We start from the raw sequence: 12,091 nt of genomic DNA on the forward strand, positions 1-12,091 counted from the left end.
TGTTGAAAAAAATATTTCTCTAGTTACTGGTTATTGCATGTTATCAATTTTAAAGCATTTTAATTCTTTGTAGTTTTCTAGGGCTAGGATATCTGCAAAGGATGACAATTTTTCCTCATTTCTAATACATATATATTTTTTGAGACAGAGTCTTGCTCTGTCACCCAGGCTGGAGTGCAGCGCCGTGATCTGGGCTCACTGCAGCCTCTGCCTCCTGGGTTCAAGTGATTCTCCTGCCTCAGCCTCCTGAGTAGCTGGGATTCCAGGTGCCCGCCAGCATGCCCAGCTAATTTTTGTATTTTTAGTAGAGACAGGGTTTCACCATGTTGGCCAGGCTGGTCTCAAATTCCTGACCTCAAGGGATCCACCTGCTTCAGCCTCTCAAAGTGCTAAGATTACAGGCATGCTCCACCGTGGCTCTAACTTTTTTATAGTTCATATTTTTGTTAACTGTTTTATGATACTGATTAAAACTTCTAGAACCACGTTACATAACAAAGGAAATGCCAGGCTTGTAGACATTCCTACTTTGTTTCTAACTTAATAGGATAGTGTCTAGGAGCTTACAGTTAAATATTATGTAATCTCCTGATTTGAGATAATAATTGAGTTAGAAAGTGTCCCTGTATTCCTAATTGCTTAAAAAAAAAAAAACAGGAATGAATCTTGAATTTTATTATATTGAGTTTTGGGAGATTTTTCTTGGAATAAGAGATTATGATGCTGGTTGTTATTTACGAGAATTCCATTTGTCATCTTTGGCTTGTAAGAAACAGCAAATTCAGAGGCTGATTGATGGTGGGCTTTGTAAATACACTGTTTAAAGTTCTGAGGGCCGAGGAGGATTACTCAGCAAAATATATCACTGAAAACAAGAATAGCTGCGGCGTTAGGCAGCAGGAAAAGAGGAACTGGTGGTAGTTGCTATTTTATTTAAACTTTTAAAGAAGTTGTTTATTGCCAATAATTAAAGAGCTCAAAGATAAGTCATTTAACCATGAGTTTGCCAAATAGAACTCAACCACAGCTGATTAAACTTTTTAAAATTTTCCTTGGGGAGAGACTTCACCACTGTCTCTGCAGATAGACTCCACAGTTCTCATATTTTAACTGAAAGTTCCTCCTAACATCCATCTGATCTGAATCTTTCTTGCCGGGGCATAGGCCTGTTTTCCCACCCAAGCCTTGTTTTGGGTTTTTGAGGAATGAACAACCTTTATTGAGTACAGACCGGGAGTCCATGGGTGCTGAGGACTTCTGTGTATTGTCAGTTTTCTTCTCCACATTCTTTTTGGCCTGTCTCCATAGCCTTGGGAGCCCCATGCTTTGTTTAAGGGGGGAAAATGGCATTCCTCTACAAATCAAATGTAAGACTCCATAGAGAACTGGACCCCATTAAAAACATCCGGAATTCACAAGGCCACTTGACTGTATTCCACTGGCTCAGACAGAGCAGGGTTGACAAAATTCCAGAAATTGGGCTTGTGGCTTTTTGGATTGACATTGACATAATCTGTGACTTCCTTTATGTTCTCATAGTCCAGGGCAGAGTCATCTTTTAGTTCTCCAGGAGCCGAAAAGATGATTTGTGTGTAATCCACATGGTTGGTGGCCTTAGGAGAAAAGCAGAGACATGTAGGTCAATATCCCTACCACGTTTGGAGGAAATAAGACCCCAGGACTGAACTCTCACTCAAAGAGGTTTGCCCACAGCTTGGTGTAAAAGGATCTGGGTCCAAGCAGATGTGTCTGAGAGCCATCCAGGGCAATGAGGAAGATTACCAGTGACTTTGTTCCACCTGTCTGCAAGGAACGGGCTTACAGATGAGCAGGTGGAGGCAACAGGAAGATAAAATGCTGAGACTCAATTCAAGTGAGGTCAGGACTCAGAGCAGACTTTAGCCAGTGACTGGGTTTGGGGAGAAGGTTTCCCATTAGCACTTTCATTTTCATAGTCTGTTCAGACCCGCTTTGTTTGGCTGATCCACGCTCATATGGGTTGTGGGTGGAGGCCTGACCCCTCACCTAAGGATGCTATAATGACTCAAGAAGCCCTCCTTTCTGGCTCCCACTCCATAGCTGGTGTAACCTGAGTTCTCAGCGTTTTACAGCAAGAAACCTCAGACTGCATATGTTGGTCTGTGATCACTAGGCACATCCATTACCTGGCAGACGGGAGGCGAACTGCAGGAACCATCTGAGCGATCTGAGGATGTGTCGCTGTCATCTGGGGAGAAATAGACGTGGTTTCTCTTCCAAAGCAAGTTAGTGGTTGTTAAGAGAGAATAGAGACAATGGAAGCAAGAATTGTCTTATTACCAGATAAAGACAAAGGCAGAGCCAGCAACACAAAGGGGATAGGGAAGAGAGATACAGATGCCCCAAAAGAGTAAGAAGGAGAAATAGAATAGGGAAAGAGTCGGGGGAGAGAAAGTCTCCAAAAATAGGCAGGGACATGTCCAGGAGTCCAGGCACTGCTGCTTCATTCAACTCCATCCAAAACTAATTTTAAAAAATACACTAGGTTGACTGTGCTTGGAAAGGGCTGTCTTCCAGAAAGAAAAGTTAGGAGGGACACGCTGGGACAATGTGGCCCAATGCAAACAGCTCTGGCCTCAGAAGTCACACCTAGTCCTAAGCTGTCACTAAATCTAGGCCGATCACATCTCTTTTTGTGTCCTGGTTTTCATTCCCCGAAAGACAAGAGGGTTGAGCAATGGTCTCTGAGGTCCCTGTCAGCTAAACAATCTCTGACTCTAGCTAGGCTCTGGTGAAGCTTTGGGGCCAGGGGTTAGGGTAAGGCCAGTTCCTCTCTGTTCTGCTGAAACACTGCATGCATATGAGCGGCTCCCTCGGGTCCCCACAGGCAGGCAACTGAAGCTATGCCTCAACTGAAAAGATAAAGTCTGGACAGAGCAAATTTAAACCAATCAAGAGATAAACCAGTGGAAAAAGTGTAATCTCTGGTGAGTGAGCCCCCATCAGGGAGATGTCTTGCTGCGAAAGCAGCCATTTCCGCTGTGAATAGTGACCTATTGGCTCACTTGAGGAAGGGTGATATAGACTTGAACCAGCAGCAAGACTCACATTTATACACTCAGTGACCCATGCAGATCTAAGATCACAAAGAAGGGTCCCTCTGGGGACTGTGGAGAGCCAGCTCCGGAGCCAGCCGAGAACCGTGACCTAGCAGCAGCTGTGGTGGAAGCAGGCAGAGGCAGGTGAAATTCTAACTCCACCATTAGCCGATCAAGCAGAAGAAAAGATGCCATGGCTATACAAAGAGAAGAGCAGGGACATTTCCCAAGGCCCCTGCAATCATTTGCACACGACTAAACCCAGGAAAGAAGTTAGATCCGTACCAACCCAGCAGGATCTTCCCCATGAAATAGAATAAAACACCTTTCTGAAAAAAGTAGGATGACAAGGCCTGTCCTTATGAGGATGGAAGGAATCCTCAGGCTAGAGGTTTGGGCCCCCAGGGTTGCCGCAGGGAGGTCCTGGGTGTCCAGACAGAGCAAAGCAAGCCCCGAGACAAGTTCTCCCCATAACCCCTTACTCACGCCGGTAACAGGGATCAGACATTAGGGCATCTATCTCTGTCTGAGTCTCCATCTCTTTGGCAGCAGGTAGATGATGGTGGACAGGGCTGGGCCTGGGGACCGGGAGCCTGGTCGCTTTCAGTATCTGTTCACTCTGGTGGGCTAGAGAGGAGAGGGCAGGGGTCAAAAGTGGAAGCTGGCAGGGGAGTAGGGGGCAGTAGCTTACCCCTGTAATCCCAGCACTTTGGGAAGCTAAGGTGGACAGATCACTTGAGGTCAGAAGTTTGAGACCAGCCTGGTCAACATGGTGAAAATGCATTTCCACTAAAAACGCAGAAATGAGCTGGGTGGGTGTGGTGACGTGCGCCTGTAATCCCAGCTGCTCTGGAGGCTGAGACAAGAGAATCACTTGAACCTGGGAGGCAGAGGTTGCAGTGAGTCGAGATTGTGCTACTACTGCACTCCAGCCTGGGGGAAAGAGTGTGACTTCATCTCAAAAGAAAAAAAGTGGAAGCTGCCTGGGTTGGGCACATTGGCTCTGGAATCAGTACCTGCTGAACACGCCCTCAGTATGGCAAACCTTTCAGAAAGATCCCTTCGAATCTCAGCACTGCTGTGCTCAAAACCCTCTAGCGGCTCTGTGCCCCACTTGGAAAAAGCCAAGTCCCAGCCTCCGAGGCCTCCCTCCTCCCTCCTCTCTGACTTTCTCCTGCTTCTCTCTGCCCGCTCCAGCTGCCCTGCCTCTTTGCTCTTACTAGTGTGTGCCTAACAAGGTCCTCCTTCAGGCCTGTTGCAGGTAGAGTTCACTCCTCACTGCCTGTAAGTTTAGACTCAAAGGTTAGCATCTCGGGGCTGCCCGGCATCCACCAAGCCGTATCTGCTTCCTTGCTCCATTTTTCCTCCCTACCACTTGCCATAACCTAGCATACACATGTTTTACTTGCTTATCTTGTTTGTTGCCACGTGGAATGAAAGATTCAGAGGGTAGGAACTTTTGTTTTGTTTCCCATTGTACAGCCTAGGCCCAGAGAGTGTCTTAGATGCTCAAGAAATATCTGTTGAATGAATGAATGAACAAAGGAATGAATAAAGCTAGACTTAACTAGGAAGACCCTCAAAACATCATCTTGCCCGATCCTTTCTCTTAGCACCACTAAGCAGTATTATTTTATTTTCCCTAATTGAAATGCCTTTCCAGGACCGAGATTCACTTCCTTCTATTGTAAGTCAGTTCAAGAATTTAAACTAATTTCTGAGTCCAACCATATTGCCTTCTGTTGTAATTCAAGGCCATTTCTTCATGTTCAGTCCCTTGGCAGTGATGAAGAAAATTAATTAGACCCAGGTGACACGGACATTTCCTCACAGGCGTTGCAGAAGCTGTGTCTAGGCGGAAGGTCTGGGTAGTGGAAGCATGTGGGTGGTCACTTCCAGCCAGAAATCACCGGATAAAAGGTGAGGTCAGAGTGGGGATTACCCAGTTACAGTTGGGGTGGGGGATGAAAGGGGGAAAGGATTTGGTTGGAGGGTCCTCTGGTAGGTTTTTGAGTGACATTTGGCCATTCCAAAGGGGTCCTGTCCTGCTGCAGGCTCTGAGAGTGACCAGGAGGGAAGAGGACACTGGGCCGGTTACCCATGTGCCTGCTGAGCAGGTAGTTGAAGGCGACCAGGAGGCAGGCCTGCAGGAAGAAGGACACCGCCGCGATCACTAAGCCGTGCCAGAGCTCCATGACTCTGTTGGGAAAGGAAAAGGGGCAAAGTCAGAGACTGCAGGGTCGTGACTGCAACTGCAAATCTCTCCTGTCCCCACTGGAGGCAGACATCTGGCATTGCTGCGCATCCCAGGGTAGGTCCCTTTGCCTTTCCGGACGTTAAGGCTGGGACAGCCCGGAAGGGTGGTATGTGTGCTTGGAAGCCAGCTCTGCCAATCAGCCTGGAGGGAACCCTGCTCCTGCTTTTCCTGGGCTCACTCACTTTGTCAGCATGACAAGCTCCTTGCTCATAAGTTGGGGCTCAGGCACTTTCAGGAACCACCCTGGGACCTTGTCTCTCAGCAGTGCCACCGGCAGGGTTCTCCTGGAGATCTGCAAGAGGTAGGTTTTTGAGTGACATTTGGGCATTCCAAAGGGGAGGGAGGGTTCAGGGTTCGCCCTCCCCAACTCTCCAGGGCTGCAGGGGTTTGCCACTTGGAAATCTCAGGAGAGAAAATAGCACCGCCTATCCAACACCCTTCAAATGCAGTGGCAAGGAGCTAACCTTTGGGAATGACTTCTTTGGAGGGAGGTCCGACACTGGGACACATGCCCAATTTACTCATCATACTTGCATCAGTCCCCACTTTCCCGCAGGATACATTCTAGACGCTTCTCCTAAAGGGCCTTAATGAGCAAAGTACACTTAACATTTTCACTCCCAGAGATTTCTGTTTAATTTGGTTTATAAAAGTGGATTCAGAATCCAGACATGAGTTCCTCATTTGGTATAGCTTCAGCATGTGAAAGGGGTAGGCTGGGGGTGAAAAGCAGCGGTTTTCTAGATGGGAGAATTCTGTTTCCTGTCTATGCTGGAGCCCTCTCTCCATTCCTCCCTGCACCCACCCCTGCAGTGCCAAGAAGCACCACATGTCACCTTGTTAGCAGCAGGACTTCTGGGTTCTTTCTGTAGGAGAGCTGTGACTAGCTGCTGGTAAGGAGGGCTGCAGGGAGACATGAAGGAGGGACCCTGGGGACCGACCCAGGCAGCAAGCCAGAAAAGACTCCAGTAAATTTCCTGTTTCTCACCTCCCCAGAGTCCTTAGACAAATGGATAGAAAATCCAGTATTGCCGAGTGATCAGCAAACTCCACAAAGGAAGCTCAGCCCGAAGTGACTCGGCCAGGCAGGACGGCTTGCCCCTGTAATCCCAGCACTTTTGGAGGCCGAAGTGGGCAGATCACTTGAGCCTAGGAGTTCCTGACCAGCCTGGGCAACATAGTAAGCCTTGTCTCTACTAAAAATACAAAAATTAGCCAGGTGTGGTGGCTTTTGCCTGTGGTCCCAGCTACTCAGGAGGCTGAGGTGGGAGGATCGATTGAGCCCAGGAGGCTGAGACTTCAGTGAACTGAGATGGTGCCACTGCACTCCAGCCTGGATAACAGAGCAAGACCCTGTCTCAAAAAAAAAGGGGGGGTGCGGGGGAACTTGTGCACAAAATAAAAAGTGTGGAGCCAACACACTGGAAAGAAAACACAGACATGATTGCAATAAAGCAAAACGGGGATTTTTCAGAAAAAACAATGATCTTGAAGGTTTTGGTGACTTGATTGAAAAAGGGGCAGAGCTGTACTGAAAATGTCCTGCTCTTATTTAATGTTGGATAAGACCCCCTAAGATAAAATTCAGCACAGATCCTGATTGCTCAAGCCTCATCTCAGGCTCTTCAAGATCCCTCTCAGGACAGCTGCACAAGGAAGGCTGGGTTTTACCAGAAGAGCTTTACAGTATTGTATGTACAGTAGAAATGAAAAGTGTGGAAAGGGACTAGAAGCTAGACCAGCGTGTTTGAGAAAGCAACAATGGTGTCGACTGTTGATATTGAATGTCTCATTTGTCCTTAATTGTGGGGAGCGGCACAGGCCAAATCCTGGGGCCAAGAGAGCCCAGGTGCCGCTTGTGGGAAGCTGTGAGCAGCAGGCCAAATCCTGGGGCCAAGAGAGCCCAGGTGCCACTTGTGGAAGGCTCAAGTCCTGATGATTCAGGTCCAGCCCGTGGACGGCACGAGGCGGCACGAGGCTGGTAGCGGCACGAGGCACACCAGGCCGGAATTTTTCAATTGCAAGCTTCCTTTGCCCCGCCTCCCTGCCTGGTCTATTTAAGCTGTGAGCTCAGCAACAATAAAAGAGACTTGATCAGACTCCTGTCTTGTCTCCATTTCTCGCGTCTCCTGCCCATCCATCCCCACTCCCTCCCTTCGGGCCCTTGTTGTCGTCCTGCAGGTCGGGACACTTAATCACAGACACAATTCTGCCCTTGAGGGGGGTGGCCAGTAGGTCGCCTGGGCTGTATTCTAATACTACACTCAAAGCTTTTAAGTTTTTAAGGCTCCTCTTCTACTTTATTTATTCAAAAGTACACAACTAGCAGACATTTGTAGTCAAAGAATTAAAAATATGAATGAGGAAAGCGTTTTAGAAAATCACCCCAAATTTTGCCAGGCGCAGCGGCTCACAACTATAACCCCAGCACTTTGGGATGCTGAGGCGGGTGGATTGTTTGAGTCCAGGAGGTCAAGACCAGCCAGGGTAAAGTAGCAAGACCCCATCTCTACAAAAGATACAAAAAAGTTAGCTGGGCTTGCCTGGCACATGCCTATAGTCCCAGCTACTTGGATGGCCGAGGTGGGAGGATCACCCGAGTCCAGGTTGAGGCTGCGGTGAGCCGTGATCATACTGCTCCACTCCAGTCTGGGTGATGGAGTGAGATACTGTATCCAAGAAAAACCCATCCCAAATCTTATCCATATCCTTCCAGAAAATTTTCTAAATATTTTCATGAATATAAGTGTATACATATATGCGGATATGTGTATACACAGAGACAATGTCTTTAAAACAGGGAATCATAGAGATTATTAGCTTTTTTTCTCTTAATATATCATAAACATGTTTTTTAGTCAGAAAAACCCTCATTAAAAGGCTCAAACCTGGCGATCCACAGGCCACATTTGACACCTAATTTTTGCTTGATGAAGTGCTTTAGCGATTTGAATTTTATGCCCCTAAAATGGGACATGATCATCACTTCCTGACTAATCCCTAAAGGCATTTAAGTTTGCCACCTTTGAGTTTTACAGTATCATTTCAAATTCCTACCATTGCACTTGATCAGTGTTTCTCAGTAGTATCTGACATTTGGAGCCAGACAAGGAGTCCCTATTGTCTAAAATTGTTTTGCAGATGGTAGGTCATGGAGCCCCCTGAATGACCCCCCCCCCAGTGTAACAGGCCAATATAACAGCCAAAAGCACCCTAAATGACCCCACACATTTCCAAAGGCTCCCTGAGGTAGGAGGGTTTGCTCCTAGTTGAGAATCACTGAATTTTATAAATGTTTCATTATTTTAAGATTATTATCTTAATTTGGCTCCCCTTATACAAAACTAGATTGTCTACACTTTTTTCCACATTTTAATATATTCTGAGCACACACTCAGGGCATATACTTTGGGAGAGCAAGGTGGATGGATCACTGAGGCCGGGAGTTTGAGAAGAGCCTGGGTGTCAGAGTAAGACCTTGTCTCCCTTAGCAGCCAAATGACACACAGCAGCCAGTCCAAATGAAAAGAGTAAATAGTATGGACGAGCAACAGTCTTAAATAGTAATTTCAGTTCTGTTCCCTTCCAGATGTGAATTATTGAACTCAGTGTCTCAGTATAATAATTTCTGTATCTATAAAATGAGAAGAAGAATAGTTTCCTACCTCACAGAGTTCTTGCACGGGCTCAGTGACTCACACTGTTTGTAAAGACCTTTATACGATTCCAGGCACAGAGGAGGCACTCAGTAGTTATTAGATATTGTTCAACCCTAAAATCCTCCACCATGATGGGGACTACAACTATTACAAACTGGATTGGTCTGTTTTAGAAAACGTAGGCGTTTGTTCTGAGTGCAGTTTGGAGATAAGACCCAGGACAGGATGACGTATGAAAATTATGACAGATGTCATTATTTAACCGGCTAGTGGCCCCAACCACAACGAGCAGGTTGTTCCTTGGGGTCTAATTACAGATTGCTGATCAGACAATCAGCAGAGACATCTGCTCATTTGTACACACACACACACACACACACACACACACACCCCCACCAAATAACCAGGAAATGGGCAATTTAAGGTAATTATGTTGAGAAAAAGTGCGTGGACTATGTGAGTGTGGTATGCCTCGTTCCATCCTTGAGGTAGGGATGGTCCTGTCCTCTTCCACTGTGTTGAATTTTGACACCCAGACCCCACACTAATGTAGTGCCCTTCCAAGCACCTCAAAACCAAACATCAGGCCGGGCACGGTGGCTCATGCTTGTAATCCCAGCACTTTGGGAGAGTGAGGATCACTACTAGGAGTTTGAGAAGAGCCTGGGTGACAGAGTAAAACCCTATTTCTCCTCCCCCAACAGAAAAGACCCCATTACATCCCAGTGCTAAAAGCATTTCTTCTGTTTGTTTCAGACTTGTAGGTAAGGCTGGATTCCATTTTATTAAGTTTCCCTCTTTCACTGATACAGGAACTTTCTCATGGTCTTTCCAACAGGTACAGTGTAACATCAAGAGGGATAATGAAAAGATTCCACTTTCCTGCCAGACACCACGCTTTCTTTGCATAGGTTTATTCTAGAAAGAACGGTTTAAAACATGATCACAATAGAAGATGATTTCTATGAGAAATTGTATGGGTTAGAGTAATTATAATCAACATTGTCAGCTGACTTTATCAATCTTTTCAAATGAAGTAGCTGTAAGCTTTCTTTGCTGTTTCTGTTAATTTGTTGTTTTTGACATTAGCTAAGATATAATGGAAAGAGAACAAAAGGAGGGGAAAGAAGGAAGCTGGGGGCCTGCCTTCTCCTGGCTCTGTCACTTGCTAATGGTGTGACTTTGGATAGGGAGATGTCCTCTCTAGGCCCTGGAGAAATAGGGAACTTGGCAAATTACTTGTAAGGCTCTTTAAAGGCTGGAGTGGGATAAGGCGAAAAGAAAGCAAAGCTGGATGGAAATGGAAAATTTAAAAACAAAAAAAATCTTTATTTCGGTTTTGTAGCATCCAGCCTCTTCCACATTACTAGACTTTCTCCCCCAATTTAATATGCAATTTCAAATAATCAAGAAAAGGAGAAAACACAAACCAATTAATAATATAGGGAATATTAATCTCAGAAACAGAAGGGATTAAAATTTTTCAACAAAAATTACCAAAAAAAGAAAAAAGAAGAGATTTTAAAAATTGTTAGACTATACTTTTTTTTTTGGATGAAATCTCAGTAAAATTGATCATTTTCTAGAAAAAGATAAATTAACAAAATTGATTCCATATGGCACAGAAAATTTAGACCAAAAGCAAACCAAAATAACAAGAAATAACTTTTGGAAGCAGGGTGGTATCTAGCCACTAAAGGCAAAGAACTTAGAGTCAGACTGCTTGGATTCAAATCCCAGCTCATTCTCTGCATGAGTATGGCCAGGTTATTTAACCTCTCAAAGCCTCAGTCTTTAAATATGTAAGATGGGAACAATATAATTTCAGGATTAGATAAGACAAATATAAATGATAACTACTTCTGAGGATGAAATTAGATGAGATATGTAAAATAGTTATTACAACTTTTGGGACATAAGAATAAGCATCCAATGAGCACAAGCTATTATTATTTAGAAATTAAAAGCATTGGCTGGGCACAGCGGCTCACATTTGTAATCCCAGCACTTTGGGAGGCTGAGGCGGTTGAATAGCTTGAGCCCAGGAGTTGCAGACCAGCCTGGGCAACATAACAAGACCCCATCTCTATTAAAAAGAAAAGAAAAGAGAGAAAAAAGGAAGAAAGAAAGAAAGAAATTAGAAGCACAATCAGAGTTATCTCTCCAAAACCTGTCTCAACGGTTTGACAGATGAGTAGTTTCAAACTTTTAAGGAACACATAATTATCATTCTACAAGCCAATACAGGGCACAGGAAGACAGAAACTCTCAGGTTCATCTCATTTATGAATACAGAGATATATATATGGTAATATCAAGAAGTTAGCCCAAAATATTCAGGTAATTGATTATTACAAAGATGGAAACTAACACTGAGTATTTTCCATGTGCTTTAATCGTCTCGCTCTGCAAAAACGGACATTACCACCATTTATTTCACAGATGAGGAAACTAAGACTTGGGAAGATTGAAAAGTTATCCGTGTTGCCAGCTGGAAAACTCATGTCTCATAAACCAACTGAGTCAAAATCCTAAATCCCAATCATGTCAGGAAACTGTCTTTTATATAATACAAATACAACACTGATAGATCAAATTTTGTAAATGATGATCTTGGTAAAGTGCCAAAAAACACTGGATAAACTGAATGCTCATTACTGATTTTTAAATGAGGATTGTTTTTTACTATAACAAAGAATAATAAGTTGGTGCAGTATTGATTACTGCACCAATAATCAGTATCTTACAAAGTGGTAAATTATCTGAGAGCAAGGATAAATGCTGCAAGCCTTATCTGAGATGAGTACTAGAAGTTTTAATTTCTAGACATTGAAAGTTCCTCCAATCTCTAATACTAATAAGGGTGTTGGATATTTACTGAGCATGTTTTATGTGGCAGACACTTTCATATACATTAACTCACCCAATTCTTACAACTTCCCCAGGAGGTAGGTACTATTATTATTTTTTAATTAACAGTAGACAAAACCAAGACACAGAAAGGTTCCCTACTATGCTTAAAATGACAAAAAGGGTTCACCGGGCTTTGTGCTCAGGCAGGCTGGTGCTGGAGCCTGAGCTGCCAGCTGCTACATTAA

General features: G+C 44.7%; 1 protein-coding gene across 3 annotated transcripts in view; it reads right to left on the minus strand.

The window, feature by feature from the left end:
- Positions 1 to 890: 890 nt before the first annotated feature.
- The window catches only part of RHEX (regulator of hemoglobinization and erythroid cell expansion), a 43,189-nt gene continuing 31,988 nt past the window's right edge, over positions 891 to 12,091 (minus strand). For 2 of the 3 annotated variants that reach the window (XM_010348986.3, XM_003938341.4), the window contains exons 2-6: positions 5,517 to 5,626; positions 5,176 to 5,276; positions 3,564 to 3,704; positions 2,166 to 2,227; positions 891 to 1,613 (exon numbers count right to left, since the gene is read on the minus strand). In XM_010348986.3, coding sequence (XP_010347288.1) covers positions 1,413 to 1,613; positions 2,166 to 2,227; positions 3,564 to 3,704; positions 5,176 to 5,276; positions 5,517 to 5,545 — 534 coding nt within the window. In that variant the 5' untranslated portion in view covers positions 5,546 to 5,626 and the 3' untranslated portion in view covers positions 891 to 1,412. Of the gene's footprint in view, positions 1,614 to 2,165; positions 2,228 to 3,563; positions 3,705 to 5,175; positions 5,277 to 5,516; positions 5,627 to 8,999; positions 10,455 to 12,091 lie in introns of those variants that run through there. The other variant, XM_074384914.1, reaches the window with a different exon arrangement.

The sequence above is a fragment of the Saimiri boliviensis genome, chromosome 14, assembly GCF_048565385.1.
Source record: "Saimiri boliviensis isolate mSaiBol1 chromosome 14, mSaiBol1.pri, whole genome shotgun sequence".
NCBI lineage: Eukaryota > Metazoa > Chordata > Mammalia > Primates > Cebidae > Saimiri > Saimiri boliviensis.